This window comes from Cotesia typhae, unplaced genomic scaffold, assembly GCF_013202065.1.
Source record: "Cotesia typhae breed Kobodo isofemale line unplaced genomic scaffold, CoteBio_Ctyphae contig_36, whole genome shotgun sequence".
Classification (NCBI taxonomy): Eukaryota; Metazoa; Arthropoda; class Insecta; order Hymenoptera; family Braconidae; genus Cotesia; species Cotesia typhae.
In genome coordinates, this window is record NW_027423744.1 from 540155 (window position 1) to 553446 (window position 13292).

General features: G+C 31.6%; 1 protein-coding gene across 8 annotated transcripts; it reads left to right on the forward strand.

The window, feature by feature from the left end:
* The first annotated feature begins 142 nt into the window (after window positions 1-142).
* On the forward strand, window positions 143-12582 carry LOC141526824 (uncharacterized). 8 transcript variants are annotated; one of them, XM_074241932.1, is made up of 8 exons: window positions 143-277; window positions 354-510; window positions 1327-1530; window positions 2958-3317; window positions 4334-8657; window positions 10280-10555; window positions 12076-12271; window positions 12351-12582. In XM_074241932.1, exons 3-8 carry the CDS (start codon window positions 1483-1485, stop codon window positions 12430-12432), a joined length of 5286 nt encoding a protein of 1761 aa, XP_074098033.1. In that variant the 5' UTR covers window positions 143-277; window positions 354-510; window positions 1327-1482; the 3' UTR covers window positions 12433-12582. The 8 variants fall into 8 exon arrangements, with proteins under 8 accessions (XP_074098033.1, XP_074098036.1, XP_074098037.1 ...); XM_074241935.1 differs by having other exon boundaries at window positions 2976-3317; XM_074241934.1 differs by having other exon boundaries at window positions 144-277; window positions 12366-12581.
* The last annotated feature ends 710 nt before the right edge of the window (window positions 12583-13292 follow it).

Sequence of the window (13292 nt, forward strand, 5' to 3'; positions counted from 1 at the left end):
CTGCCAACACTGTACTAGTGTAGCACAAGCGTTAACACTCGTCACGTTAAAATGGAAACAGTGGGACTGAATAATACTATTATTATTATTATTTAAAAATATAATAATAATAACAATAATAATAATATAAGGAATGATTTGGAACAGGAGCGCACCCCCACAAAAGAAAAATGAAACAAAACGGCAGTACAAGATGGCGACGTTTGGGTGTTATGGCTGTTGTTGAATTTATTTTTACGTCCGGGGTGAAACTACCAACAAATTATTCATTTAACTAGTATAAACAATTATTCACACATCATCTATTTATATATTTATTATTAAAGTTATAAAAGTGATTATTTTTTTTTCAGTATTTTTATTTTATTACAAGTGGATGCATAAGTGTATATTATTTTTGTGAATGAAACAAAAAAAGGGAGACGGAGTAACAATGCGAGATTATCGTTAATATACCTAAATATATATATGTGTGGATGGATGTAGATATATAAATGTATAAATTTATAGGTAAGCATTATTATTGTTATTTTTTTTATTGCTTTTATTTTTTTCCGCTAATTGCTTTAGATTTTTTTATCGATTTTTTTTTTCTTAAATATATTTTGTATACAGCTTTGACATCATATATTTTTGCCTCTACCTGCATATATATATATATATACATATATCCACACACACATACGATACATATATATGTAAGAATTTGCTTTATTGCTCTATTTACAACTAGAATTAATAATTTTATTATTTTATTGAATTAGAACTGTACGATTTTTTTTTTTATTTACTAGATATTTACTAAAAAATAAAAAAAAATTGCCTGCGTACTTCACCGTGACTAATGAACCACTTAAAAAAAATTTTTTTAGTAAAAGGGTTTTTATAAAAAGATAAAAAAAAAAAAATTATAAATATAAAAAAAAAAAAATATTGAAACCTTTGCCAAGAAATAATTATGAAGAATATAAAAAAATGATTGTAATAAAATTTTTTTTTAAATTATAGAGTAACAAAAAGCTTGATTATTATTTATAAATATAGAACTTATTTAAAGAATTATTGTTATTGTTATATTACATAGACCCGCATGCAACAAGTCGAATGTATGTGCATCAATCGTATAATTTATTTGTTATCTAATTTAATTGTATTAAGTAATTTATAATAATAATAATAATAATAATAATAATAATAATAATAATAATAATAATCTTATTAATAATAATGATAATTAAAAATAAGTTATATGTTAAAATTGACATTGTTATAATTAACGAGAATTTTTTTTTTTTTTTAAATTTTTTTTTGTTATCGGTGGCTCAGGAATATTCGGGAAAAGAGAGGGATAAGAGCGAATAAGAGAGTGAGAGAGAGGGCGATTTAAAGAGAGCGAGAGAAGGGGCGAGAAAAAAACCGGAAGAGATCGAAACCCAGTCGATAACACTGGAGAAAGACGGTGGAGCTTCGGAGGAGGGGGAGATGTCCGCTGGCACCCAGGGCGAGATTCGGGTCGGTCCATCGCACCAGGTTTGCTAAATTCATTCCAACATCCTCATTTATTAATTTTTTTTTTTTTTTTTTTTCTTCATTCCTGCTGCTACTATTATTATATTATTATTATAATTTATAATAATAATTATTATTATTATTACAATTTATAATAATTACTATTTTTATTTTTAAAAACTAATTATTTTTTGATATTGTAATTTAAAAAAAATTTCTTTCTAAAAACTTTCTTTTTTTAAATTTTATAAAAGTAAATTTATATTTCTCTTGTTATAAATTTTATAAATAATTCGTTTGATCGAGGCTTGTTGGGATCGATCATCGTTGTGGCGAAGGTGCGCTCATATTTGAACAAAGGTTCTTTTATATTTATTAATAATACATATTATTTATTTATTTTATTTAGTGGTTTTTTTAGTCACGGTGAATTATTATTTGAACCGTCTGATAAACAAATCTTACGTCCGCCGTCGATTGCTCCGAGCAAGCCAGATGTTTCAAAAGATATTATTTAAGGGGATTCATTTTATTTGTTTCTTTAAAACTTTATCTTTATACTTATTTTTTTTAAACTTTCAATTATGCCACAAAAATTTTTAAATTTAAATGTTTATTTTACTTAAAATTTAATGACCGTATGTTTTAAATAATCTAACTGTTTTTGAGTATTTGAAACGTTTATATTAAATATTTTATCTAACTTTTTAATTTTAGAGAAAACTTTTAATTTACAGCTTAACTTTATTGGAACTTTTAAATTCGAAATAGAAAAAAATGTGTACTTGAATTTTCAAGTGGATTTAAAGAAATTTCTGATAAAAGTCTTCAATTAACTGCTAATTGTTTTGCTAACCAGCTTAATTTCTTCATTGAACTGTGATCTTATTTTAAATTAAATTAAAGTTAATTCAAGCTTCCAATTATAAAAACTTTAAAAGTTAATTATAAAAAAAATTTAATGAAAAAGTATATGAGCTCGTAAAAATAATATGTAAAATTTTTTTTAAACCATTATAAATTTTTTTTTTTGAATTGTAAATTTTTTAATTTTCATAAAAAAAAAACTTTATGATAATTTTATAAAAAAAACTTTAATTCCTCTATTGAAAAAAAATTTCCAAGATTTTTTTTCTGCATCACTAATATAAAATAATCTGAAGCTATCAAATATCACGCTCAAATAAATGCTGATTCTTCCTAGTGTGTAATTACAAATCTCAATAACATAACATATATATTAAATTTATCAGCTAAAATTTATTCAGCAACAAAAATTGTTTTTTATTAAAAAATATCTTGGGCTGAATCCGGTTTTATCTTGCTTTAAAAATAGTGATGGTTATTGACAGTAAATAATTTTAATTAAAAAAAAAAAAAAAGCAATAGATAATAATAGATCTTTAGGCATCGATAGCTAACGATGCTGCCTTGAAACGTTGATACAGGAATTGGTTTCTTGTCAGGCCCGTTTGCCTGATTACCGGCCTGGTGTGCCATCAGCAGACCTTCCACCAGATCCAGAGTTCACTAAACAAAGAGAAGAATTAAGATGGATCCCAGCGATGTCACTGGACGGCGACCTGCTCATGTATTTAAGAGCAGCACGTTCAATGGCCGCGTTTGCTGGTATGTGTGATGGAGGTTCACCAGATGATGGTTGCGTCGCAGCATCCCGAGACGACACGACTATCAACGCACTTGATATACTCCACGACTCTGGATATGATCCAGGACGAGCACTTCAAGCTCTTGTCAAATGTCCAGTGCCCAAAGGCATCGATAAAAAATGGTCCGAGGAAGAAACTGTAAGTTCTTCCTTTTTATTATTTATTTTTTAATATTAAAGGGGAATTTCGGTCTAGTAGCATTAAATTTTAGGTAATTTTTTAATTGTCGTAAAAAAAAAAAGGCAATCAATATTTTTACCATGCATTTTTTTATAAATTATTTGTTAACATTATAAAAATACAGAAAAAAATTAAAAAGGTTGAAAATTTTAAAAATTAGCAGATGGTGAAGTGGAAGGTGGTTTCAAAAAATTGGCACGTGACTATACCCACGATTCCAACTCTCATCCCAAAATTTCAATTTTTACTATTTTTAAAAAATTTTAAAAAGAAAAAAAATGTTTTTTTATTTTCCCGCTAAAATTCAAAATTCAAAATTTTCAAAAATCGAGAATTTAAAAAATTAGTTAAAATTCCGTGCTTCTAGACCAAAAAACCCCCTTAAATTCTAAATCCAAATTCCAACTTTCTAAAATTTTTAAATATTTCTTACGATAAAATATTACTATATTTTTTTATTTACTTATCTACAATATCTGAGTCAATAAATTGATTGTTTCCACCTGTTTAAACTATCTATTAAACCACGTACTCACCGAAAATGCTATATCACAATCTAATTACTTTTGTAATCGATAAAATATTAATTTCAAAACAATTTAATGTAGTTAATAAATAAAACTAACAATCAGTTGAATTTACTAAGTCTGGTTAAAGTTAACCATTTCAAATATTATATTTAAGGTATATTTATTTATTTTAAAAAATTATTTTTCTTTTATCTTAAATAAATTCTATTTAGTTTCTATTCAAAGCTCATGAACATTAAAATTCATTGATAATAGAATAGCTCATAAAATAAAATTCTCGAAAATAAGATAAGTTTTTCAATTATTGAAACATTAGATTAAATTAAAATAAATAAAGTGTTTAAAAAATAATAATTATCTTAAAGTCAAGCGTTTCCTAGTATAAATAATTAATATTATTTATATTATTTATAATAATAAATATTTATTATTTTATGTTTATAGAAACGATTTGTTAAAGGTCTCCGTCAATTTGGAAAAAATTTTTCACGTATACGTAAAGATTTATTACCCCATAAAGATACACCAGAATTGGTTGAATATTATTATTTATGGAAAAAGACACCAGGTGCAAACAATAATCGTCCCCATAGACGTCGACGTCAAGGTTCATTACGACGTATACGAAATACACGTAATTCACGTGCGGGTACTCCCAAAGAGGAGACACCCACTGTTCAAATTAAAGAAAATAATACACCAGCAAACACGACGAGTGCTAAGGAAGCAACTACCGAGCCAGAGACACCGTCTGTCGGTGCTTCGGCAAGTAGTAACAATAATAATAGTACAAGTACTAATAATAACAATAACAATAATAACAATAACAATCCGGGCGGTGAAGTTAGTTCTGTGACAGAGGACGATAATTCCGAAGAAGACAGTGATTCACGTGATACAAATACCAACGGTTCAGCATTTGAACGTTCTTGTCAGCATTGTTTTTCAACAACATCTAAAGATTATCAGATTGCTGGTAAAGATAGATTATTACTTTGTCTGGAATGTCGATCGTACTTGAAAAAAACAGGAGAACTACCTCCACCGCCGCCTTATCTATTTCGACCCGTTCCCGCGGAGTCACCGGACAGTCCCGGTAGAATGCGGACACGTAATAAAGCTAAAGAAACTCCACGTCCAGCACGGCCACGTAGAACTGGGGGTACTGATACTCCCGATCAAGAGAAACAGCAGCAACAACAAAATCAACAACAAACGCCAGACAAGAAAAAGAAGTCCAACAAATCTGAGACACCTAAGAAAACTCAAAAGAGGCCACAGATTGACGATAACGACGAAGATAAAGATCAACAGAAACGTAAACGTGCTGAAAGCCCATCAGAATCACTAACGACCGATTCAAACTCGCTGATGGATGAACCAGAGCGCGAAAACGAAGTTGATTCTAATGAGAATCAACCTTCCTCAAATGTACCGGTGTTTAATGAAGAACCCATTTCACCTGAAACAACACCTGAAGAACCCTCAGAACCTACCCCAGCATCTACTCCTATTCCTCCACCTGTTGTTGCAACCCTACCTATCAATGTTCCTGTTATTCATGTGCTAGAGAAAAAACCAGTTGTTGAAGAATCACCGCTTGAGATTAAAACAGAACCTGAAGATTTGGTTAATCAGCAACAACAGCAAGCACTACAACAACAACAACAGCAGCAGCAAATGCAACAACAACAACAACAGCAGCAACAACAGCTGCAGCAGCAACAACAACAACAACAACAACAACAACAACAACAACAACAACAACAACAACAACATCAACATCAACAACAGCAGCAACCACAACAACAACAACAACAACAGCAGCAACCACCACAACAACAACAACAACAACCGCCTCAACAACAGCAGCTACCATTGCAACAGCCACTACCCCCACCACAGCAGCCACAACAACAGCAACAAATCCAACAACAACAACAACCACCGCACCAACAACAACAACAACAACAACCACCACCACCACCACCACCACCACAACAACAACAACAACAACAACAACAACAACCACCACCACCACCACAACAACAACAACAACAACAACCACCGCACCAACAACCAGTTCCATTAAAATTGGAACCACTTCCAACAGAACCTGAAATGTCTCCAGTAAATGAGGAAATAAAAACGGAACCTGATTTACAGCCTCAAAATTTAAATATCAATCAACAACAACAACAACAACAACAACAACAGCAGCAGCAGCAACAACAACCACAGCAACAACAGCAACAACCGCAACAACAACAACAACAACAACAACAACAGCCGCATCAGCAGCAGCAGCAACAACAACAGCCGCAACCGCAACAGCAGCATCAGCAGCAACAACAACAACAACAGCAGCAACAGCTACCACCCCAACAACAACAACAGCAGCAGCTACCACAACAACAGCAACCAATGATAAATGACTTAAGTCAAAATATACCAAGAAATTTATCACAACCAATGAGTAATCCATTAATTATTTCTCAAAGTATACCTACAGTTCTGCCACCACCACCACCCAGTCAATTACCACCTCAACCTCCTCAGGGTCTTCCTCTTAATATGCAATACTCAGGTAGTATACAAGCCGCTCAAACGGTGCCACAAAATCTATCGCAAAATATATCGATAGCACAAAATATTCCACAACCAATAGCTCAAAGCTTAGTGGCATCGCGTGATATGATTCAACCGGCAATAACGAATCATGGTGAACCACAGCCTTTAGCTCCAAGTATACCTGTTCCGCCGTTGAATTTAAATATACCACAGAATTTATCTCAAATGTCGCAAATGCCACTTTCACCGCAACCACTGGGTCTTACAGTAATGCCTACTGATAATCGAATTAACGAGCGACTCAACGACGAAAGAATACCAGAGCGAAAATTATTCGATCGTATAGCTGACAGAATACCCGAAAGAATGGAAAATAATGATCATCACCATCATCATCCTCACCATCATCAACAACAAGACCATCAGGATCGTCCGCCACCAGAACCGGTTAATCTTTTCCAGCCAATCCAGCCTCCGCCGCCAATGATTAATGAAAAACCGCCAGCTATATACAGTCTTGCCACTACACCGCCTATGGAACCGCAGAACTTGAAAATAAAACAAGAAATCATTCATCCAGAACCTGATCCACTTCAGAGTTTAAAAGAGGTTAAAGTTCCCGGATTTCAAGGTGGTTTTCCAGGCCCTAGCTTGGACAATATTAAAAAAGATCCAGATGCCAGTAAACCACCGACACCAAGTAAGCACTCGAGTCAGCCACCTTTGGCCCAGCAACAGCAACAGCAGCCGCCTGTACCAATACAACAGTCAATAGCAGCATCACCAACTCCACTACCTCCTCCCACGTCAATTCCTCAGCCGGTAATGCATCCAAGTCAGCAACCGAGTCCTCACATGGCCCATCCATTCCATCCCCACCATCCACTGATGCATCATTCACTTTTTGCGGCAATGCATCCGTATCATGCACACGCTTATCCTGGTTATCCTCCAGTCAGTGGGTACCCGTCATTCCCACCTTATCCATACGGACCGCCAGTTCCTCACGCCATTCCACCGCCGTCGCCTCAGCGTAGCCAGGAAAGCACGACGATGATGACAGCCCATCACTCGAGCTCGAGCTCCAGTGTGACAACAAGAGAAGAAGGTGAGAATTTAATTGCAACTCATCATCACTCCTCGTCGAGTCATCATCAAGCTGCAACGTTGCATCACGACAAACTACTGAGTATTTCATCCCACTCGTCGCACAGTCACTCGTCTTCGTCGCACAGCAGTTCACAGCACAATAGTCAGCGTAAGCAGCAGCAGCAGCAGCAGCCACCACCCCAGATGGTACAGCAGCAGGGTTGTTTAACGCCTTCGAGCACCATGCACCACCATCATCGTGGACCTCCGTCTTCCGTGCCGCAAAATATACAACAGCCGCCAATTATCGAGCCTAAAGTCGAGGAGATGATGGAACCAGAGCCAGAAGAGCCGCCAAGTCCCCGGGGACCTTCACCTGAGGCACGCATCGAAGATTCCGAGTGTCATCGGTCACAATCCGCGATATTCTTGCGTCACTGGAATCGCGGTGAAAGTAACAGCTGCACACGTACTGATCTTACCTTCAAACCAGTGCCTGAGTCAAAATTAGCTCGCAAGCGAGAGGAGCGCTCGCGCAAGCAGGCTGAACGCGAACGCGAGGAACGGGATCGTGCCGCTCAGCAAGCTCGTAAAATGTCTACGCCGGAAAAACAGCCAGAAGTTTGTAAGCCTCCGAGTCGAGGACCAATGGAACCTGTCGTTTCACCCTACGACAGGTATGCAACGACCCGTCCTACTGCCTACACAGACACTCCGGCGTTGAGACAATTGTCGGAATATGCCCGCCCACACGCTGGGTACTCCCCCGCTAGACATCCTGTACCTCCCGAGTCTTTGATGCACTATATGTACGCACCTGGTGCTAGGGAGAGACTTGAGCTTGAACACATGGAACGAGAAAAACGGGAAAGAGAATTGAGAGAGCTCAGAGAACGGGATCTTAATGATAGATTGAAAGAGGAATTGATGAAAGGAACGCCCAGGCCTATGCCAGGAGGTGTTGATCCTCATTGGCTGGAGTTACACAGAAGATACGGAGGTCTTGGACCTGGACCTTCTGGGCCACCTCAGAGTCTTCAGCATCTTGGTTTTTATGGTGCACCTCCTGGTCCAAGTCAATTAGACCGTGAACGGATGGAAAGATTAGGTAATTATAGCGATGACTTTTTTTTTTTTTTAATACATCATTGTCGTTTATGTCGATGTAAGCTTTGATGAATGACCAATCGACTGAATGAATCTTGTTATAAATGGGTAGTAGGCGGTATGAATGTACACTCATTAAAATGTTACAAAATTCTAAAGCCCATGATATCAATTTTGGTTTCATCTTTTTTCACTAAATTTTTAAGAGGGGATTCTCGTCTAGAAATCCAAATTTTAGGTGTTTTTTTGGTCGCGATAAAAAAAAAAAAAAAATTATTTTTACTATCCATTTTTTTTATTGATATTTAAAGAGTAAAAATCATTGATAAAATTAAAAAAACTGTAAACCGGCAAAGTGGGGACTGGTGAAAAAATCGCACATCTTGCTTTTCAGGATATCAATTTTTCCAGTGACTAGAAATGGAAAACAATTAATAATCCTTGAAGAGGAAGAATTTAATTATCGCATTATGAGACGTTTAAAAAAAATTTTTTTTTCCCACAAAATGAAGGCGGTTTGAAAAACATGTTTTGTTTTTTCCCTGTTTTTCTGTCGTTCGGAATTTTTTAAGGTAGTACCAGCGCCAGATTGTGCATTTTTTTTTTAAATATATCAATTAAATCGAATAGAAATTTCGTTTAAAAAAACAAAAATTAAAATGGTGATTCCACTTGAAAATATTTACTAAAATTTTTCAACCCCAAATTATCGGAAAAATTGTGCTTAAATGATCCTTAAATATTTTACATCCATGCATTGCATTGCATTTTTTAAAAATACGTAAAAAAATGAACAATTTACAAAAAAAAATTAATTCTCACAAATTTTACAAATTTTCAAAAAAATTTATAAATTAAAAAAGAAAAAAGTTGAATATCACAACTTTTGAAAAAATTATATAATCCAAGATTCTACTGAGTATAATTCAAACTATACAGGATATTTTTTTGTATTATACTCAGTGTAATCTTCGATTTAACTAAGTAATTTTCCTGGTTATACCGCGTAAGATTAAACTGGGTATAATCTTGAAAAATATCACGTATAATTTGGATCATACTCAGTAAAATCTTGGATTATACTCAGTAAAATCTTGGATTATACTCAGTAGAATCTTGGATTATATAATTTTTTTAAAAATGGTGATATTCAACTTTTTTCTTTTTTAATTTATAAATTTTTTTTTAAATTTGTTTGATTTGTGAAAATTGTGGTAATTTTTTTTTTTAATATATCAATAAAATCAAATAGAAATTTCGTTCAAAAAAATAAAAATTAAAATGGTGATTCTACTTGAAAATATTTACCAAAAATTTTTCAACTCCAAATTATCGGAAAAATTGTGCTTAAATATTTTTTATCTATGCATTGGATTGCATTTTTTGAAAAATACATAAAATTTTTTTTTACCTTATATAAAATTTAATTTAAAAAAAAAAAAAAAACCGAGAATACCCCCTTAAGACTTTCTTTTGTTATTATTATTATTATTATTATTATTATTATTATTATTATTATTATTATTATTATAATTAAAACGGGACTTTAGATTTTTGGTAATGTAAAATATTAAATGAAAGCAAAGTGTGTTGACATTGGGTCCGTTGATTGTGCGGGTTTAGGGATTCCCACTGGAGCCGGCGGGGGGCCAGCGGGCGCAGGAGCCGGCCATCCTGTTGCACATCATCATGGCCAGCTTGACGAGCGACTGGCTCTAGCTGCCGATCCGATGATCCGATTACAGATGGCTGGCATCTCGCCCGAATATCATGCTCACACTCACGCGCATACTCACGCGCATACCCACTTGCACCTACATCCAGGACAACAGCAGGCCCAGCAACAAGCACAGCAACAACAGGAAGTGGCTGCCGCTGCCGCTGGATACCCCCTGCCTGGTATGTCTCCCCATAACAAAAAAAACCAAACTGATCATCAATCGTGTCTTCAGATAAATTTTTATATAAACAATCATCTTTTGGTTTTTGCAAATCTTTTTCCTCATGCTGAAAAAATTTCATTCTCACTGTTAATTTTTTTCTTTTTTTTTTAATATTTTAATTAATTATCTTTATGATTTAATTATCTGTAAAATAAATTATTTATCAGAGAGAATGAAATTAATTTTTAGCTCGTCGGCTTTTCTAACAAATATTAAATAATAAAAAAGGTATGAGTGAAATAATGATATGAATGAGAGTAAGTTTTATTTAATTAATAAAAATTGTAATTATAACATAGTATAAATATTTATAAACATTTTTTTTATTTATTTAAGTAATTAAATTTATGCTGTGGTTATGAATGGTTATTTAAAATTGAATGACTGCACACAGAAAGAAAAATTTCTTGATTGGAGAACAAAATTCCTGGTTCAAGAAAATTTTTGGGTGCCTGAAGAAAGACCGAAGTTGTGTTGGCCGACACTGCATATCTTCCTATATTATACTCAGTAAAATCTTGGATTAAATAATTTTTTTAAAAATTTTGATATTCAACTTTTATCTTTTTTAATTTATAAATTTTTTTGAAAATTTATAAAATTTGTGACAATTAATTTTTTTTTTCAAATTGTTTATTTTTTTATGTATTTTTCAAAAATGCAATGCAATGCATGGATTGAAAATATTTAAGGATCATTTAAGCACAATTTTTCCAATAATTTGGGGTTGAAAAATTTTTGGTAAATATTTTCAAGTGGAATCACCATTTTAATTTTTATGAACGAAATTTCTATTTGATTTAATTAATATATTTAAAAAAAAAATTGATTACCACATTTTTCACAAATTTTAAAAACTCTAAAAAAAAAATTTATAAATTAAAAAAAAGAAAAGTTGAATATCACAATTTTTGAATAAATTATATAATCCAAGATTTTACTGAGTATAATTCAAGATTTTACTGAGTATAATTCAAATTATACAGGATTTTTTTTCCGGATTATATCCAGTTTAATCTGGGGCGGTATAATCAGAAAAATTACTTAGTCAAATCGGAGATTACACTGAGTATAATATGGGAGGATATGCAGTATAATTTCATTTTTTCTGTGTTGATGGAAGTAATTTTTTCTTAATTCAAATTATCATAAATACTTGATACAATAAATTTTTATATTTGATCAAGATTTTTAGGGAAGAAAAGTAATTAAAAAGAAAAATATTTCTTGGCTCAAGTGAACTTTTTTTTCTGTGCAGTATCATATTAGCACTAATTAAATTTGCTTACTTATTTATATAAATTTATAGTTAATAATAATTAAAAAAAAAAAAAAATAATAAATTAACTAGTCTTCTAATTTTTATTTTCTTTGATTATTCATTAATTATTTTTTAACAAGTATTACAAATTTCATAAAAAAAAACTTACTATATTTTTTATTTTTTTTTCTTGCTCTATTTTCATAATCCCATAGCGGTGGCTAATGCTAATTATCCACGACCTGGGATGATGCAACGTGATCCAACGCTTGGATTACACCCGGCGGAATTATTATCACGTCCTTATGCCGACATGGCGGCACATGAACAATTTCAACGTCACTTGATGATGGAACGGGAACGGTTTCCAGCTCATGCATCAATAGTTGCTCAACATGAAGAATATTTAAGGTTTTTATAAGCATTATTAAGCTAAAATTAATTTTAAATAATAAGATATATTTATTGAGCATTTTATAACTATTAACAGAGATTCTTATTATAGACAACAACGTGAACGTGAATTAAAAGTTCGTGCATTAGAAGAAGCTGCTCGTGGATCACGACAATGAAATAATTAATAATTATTTTAGTTAAAATATATATTTATATAAACAACAATTTAAATAATTTATATTATTATAATTAACAATCAATGATAGTAATTATTTAAATAATTCGTCCTGGAATATTAGTATCAATTATTATTATTATTATTTGTTTTTTATTATTCAATTAACTCAATTTATTAATTATTGTATTAATAATAGTAATAGTTAAGATAATAATTATTAATGATTATAATAATTTTTTTAAGTAATTATTTAAGATTAACAATTTATTTTTTAACGTGTTTTTTTTGCATTTTTTTGTTAGAAAAAAAAAATGTTATAATTATTCCAGGATGGAAAAAAATTGAATTTTAATTACATTAATTTTTCTTACAGAAAAAAAATATTGAAAAAATTTGACTTTTTACTTATAAATATTATATATATATATATTTATGTATAAATAAATATATATTGAACGTTTCGTTGGCTAAAAAAAAAAAATTTTTTTTTAGTGAATAAAACGTTGTGTAATATTGTCCATTGTAAATACGGAGAAAAAAAATAATGAAATGAATGAAAAAAAAAAAATAAACAAGATCGTGGAAGTAAGAGAAAAAAAATAAATAGAATTTCATAGATAAATAATGGAGAAATAAAACTTTTTTAAAACAAATTAATTAGTATAAATAATAGTATTTTTTTTATGTCATTTTTAAGTGTAGAAAAATTTTAACTTTTATGGCAATTGAATAATAAATAATAATTATTGAAATAAGAAAAAAGCTATTAACGTAAGATAAAAATAGTATTCAATTGAAATATTTTGTTTATTTTAATCTCTTAATCTTTGATGATCGTAATTAACTTATACATAATTA

What these genes read in the sequence shown, in the direction of transcription:
- LOC141526824 (XM_074241932.1), top strand. Translation starts at nt 1,483, where the DNA reads ATGTCCGCTGGCACCCAGGGCGAGATTCGGGTCGGTCCATCGCACCAG. An exon ending in GGGTCGGTCCATCGCACCAG is followed by an intron (nt 1,531 to 2,957) that starts GTTTGCTAAATT and finishes ACGTTGATACAG; the next exon opens with GAATTGGTTTCTTGTCAGGC. An exon ending in CGCTGGATACCCCCTGCCTG is followed by an intron (nt 10,556 to 12,075) that starts GTATGTCTCCCC and finishes ATAATCCCATAG; the next exon opens with CGGTGGCTAATGCTAATTAT.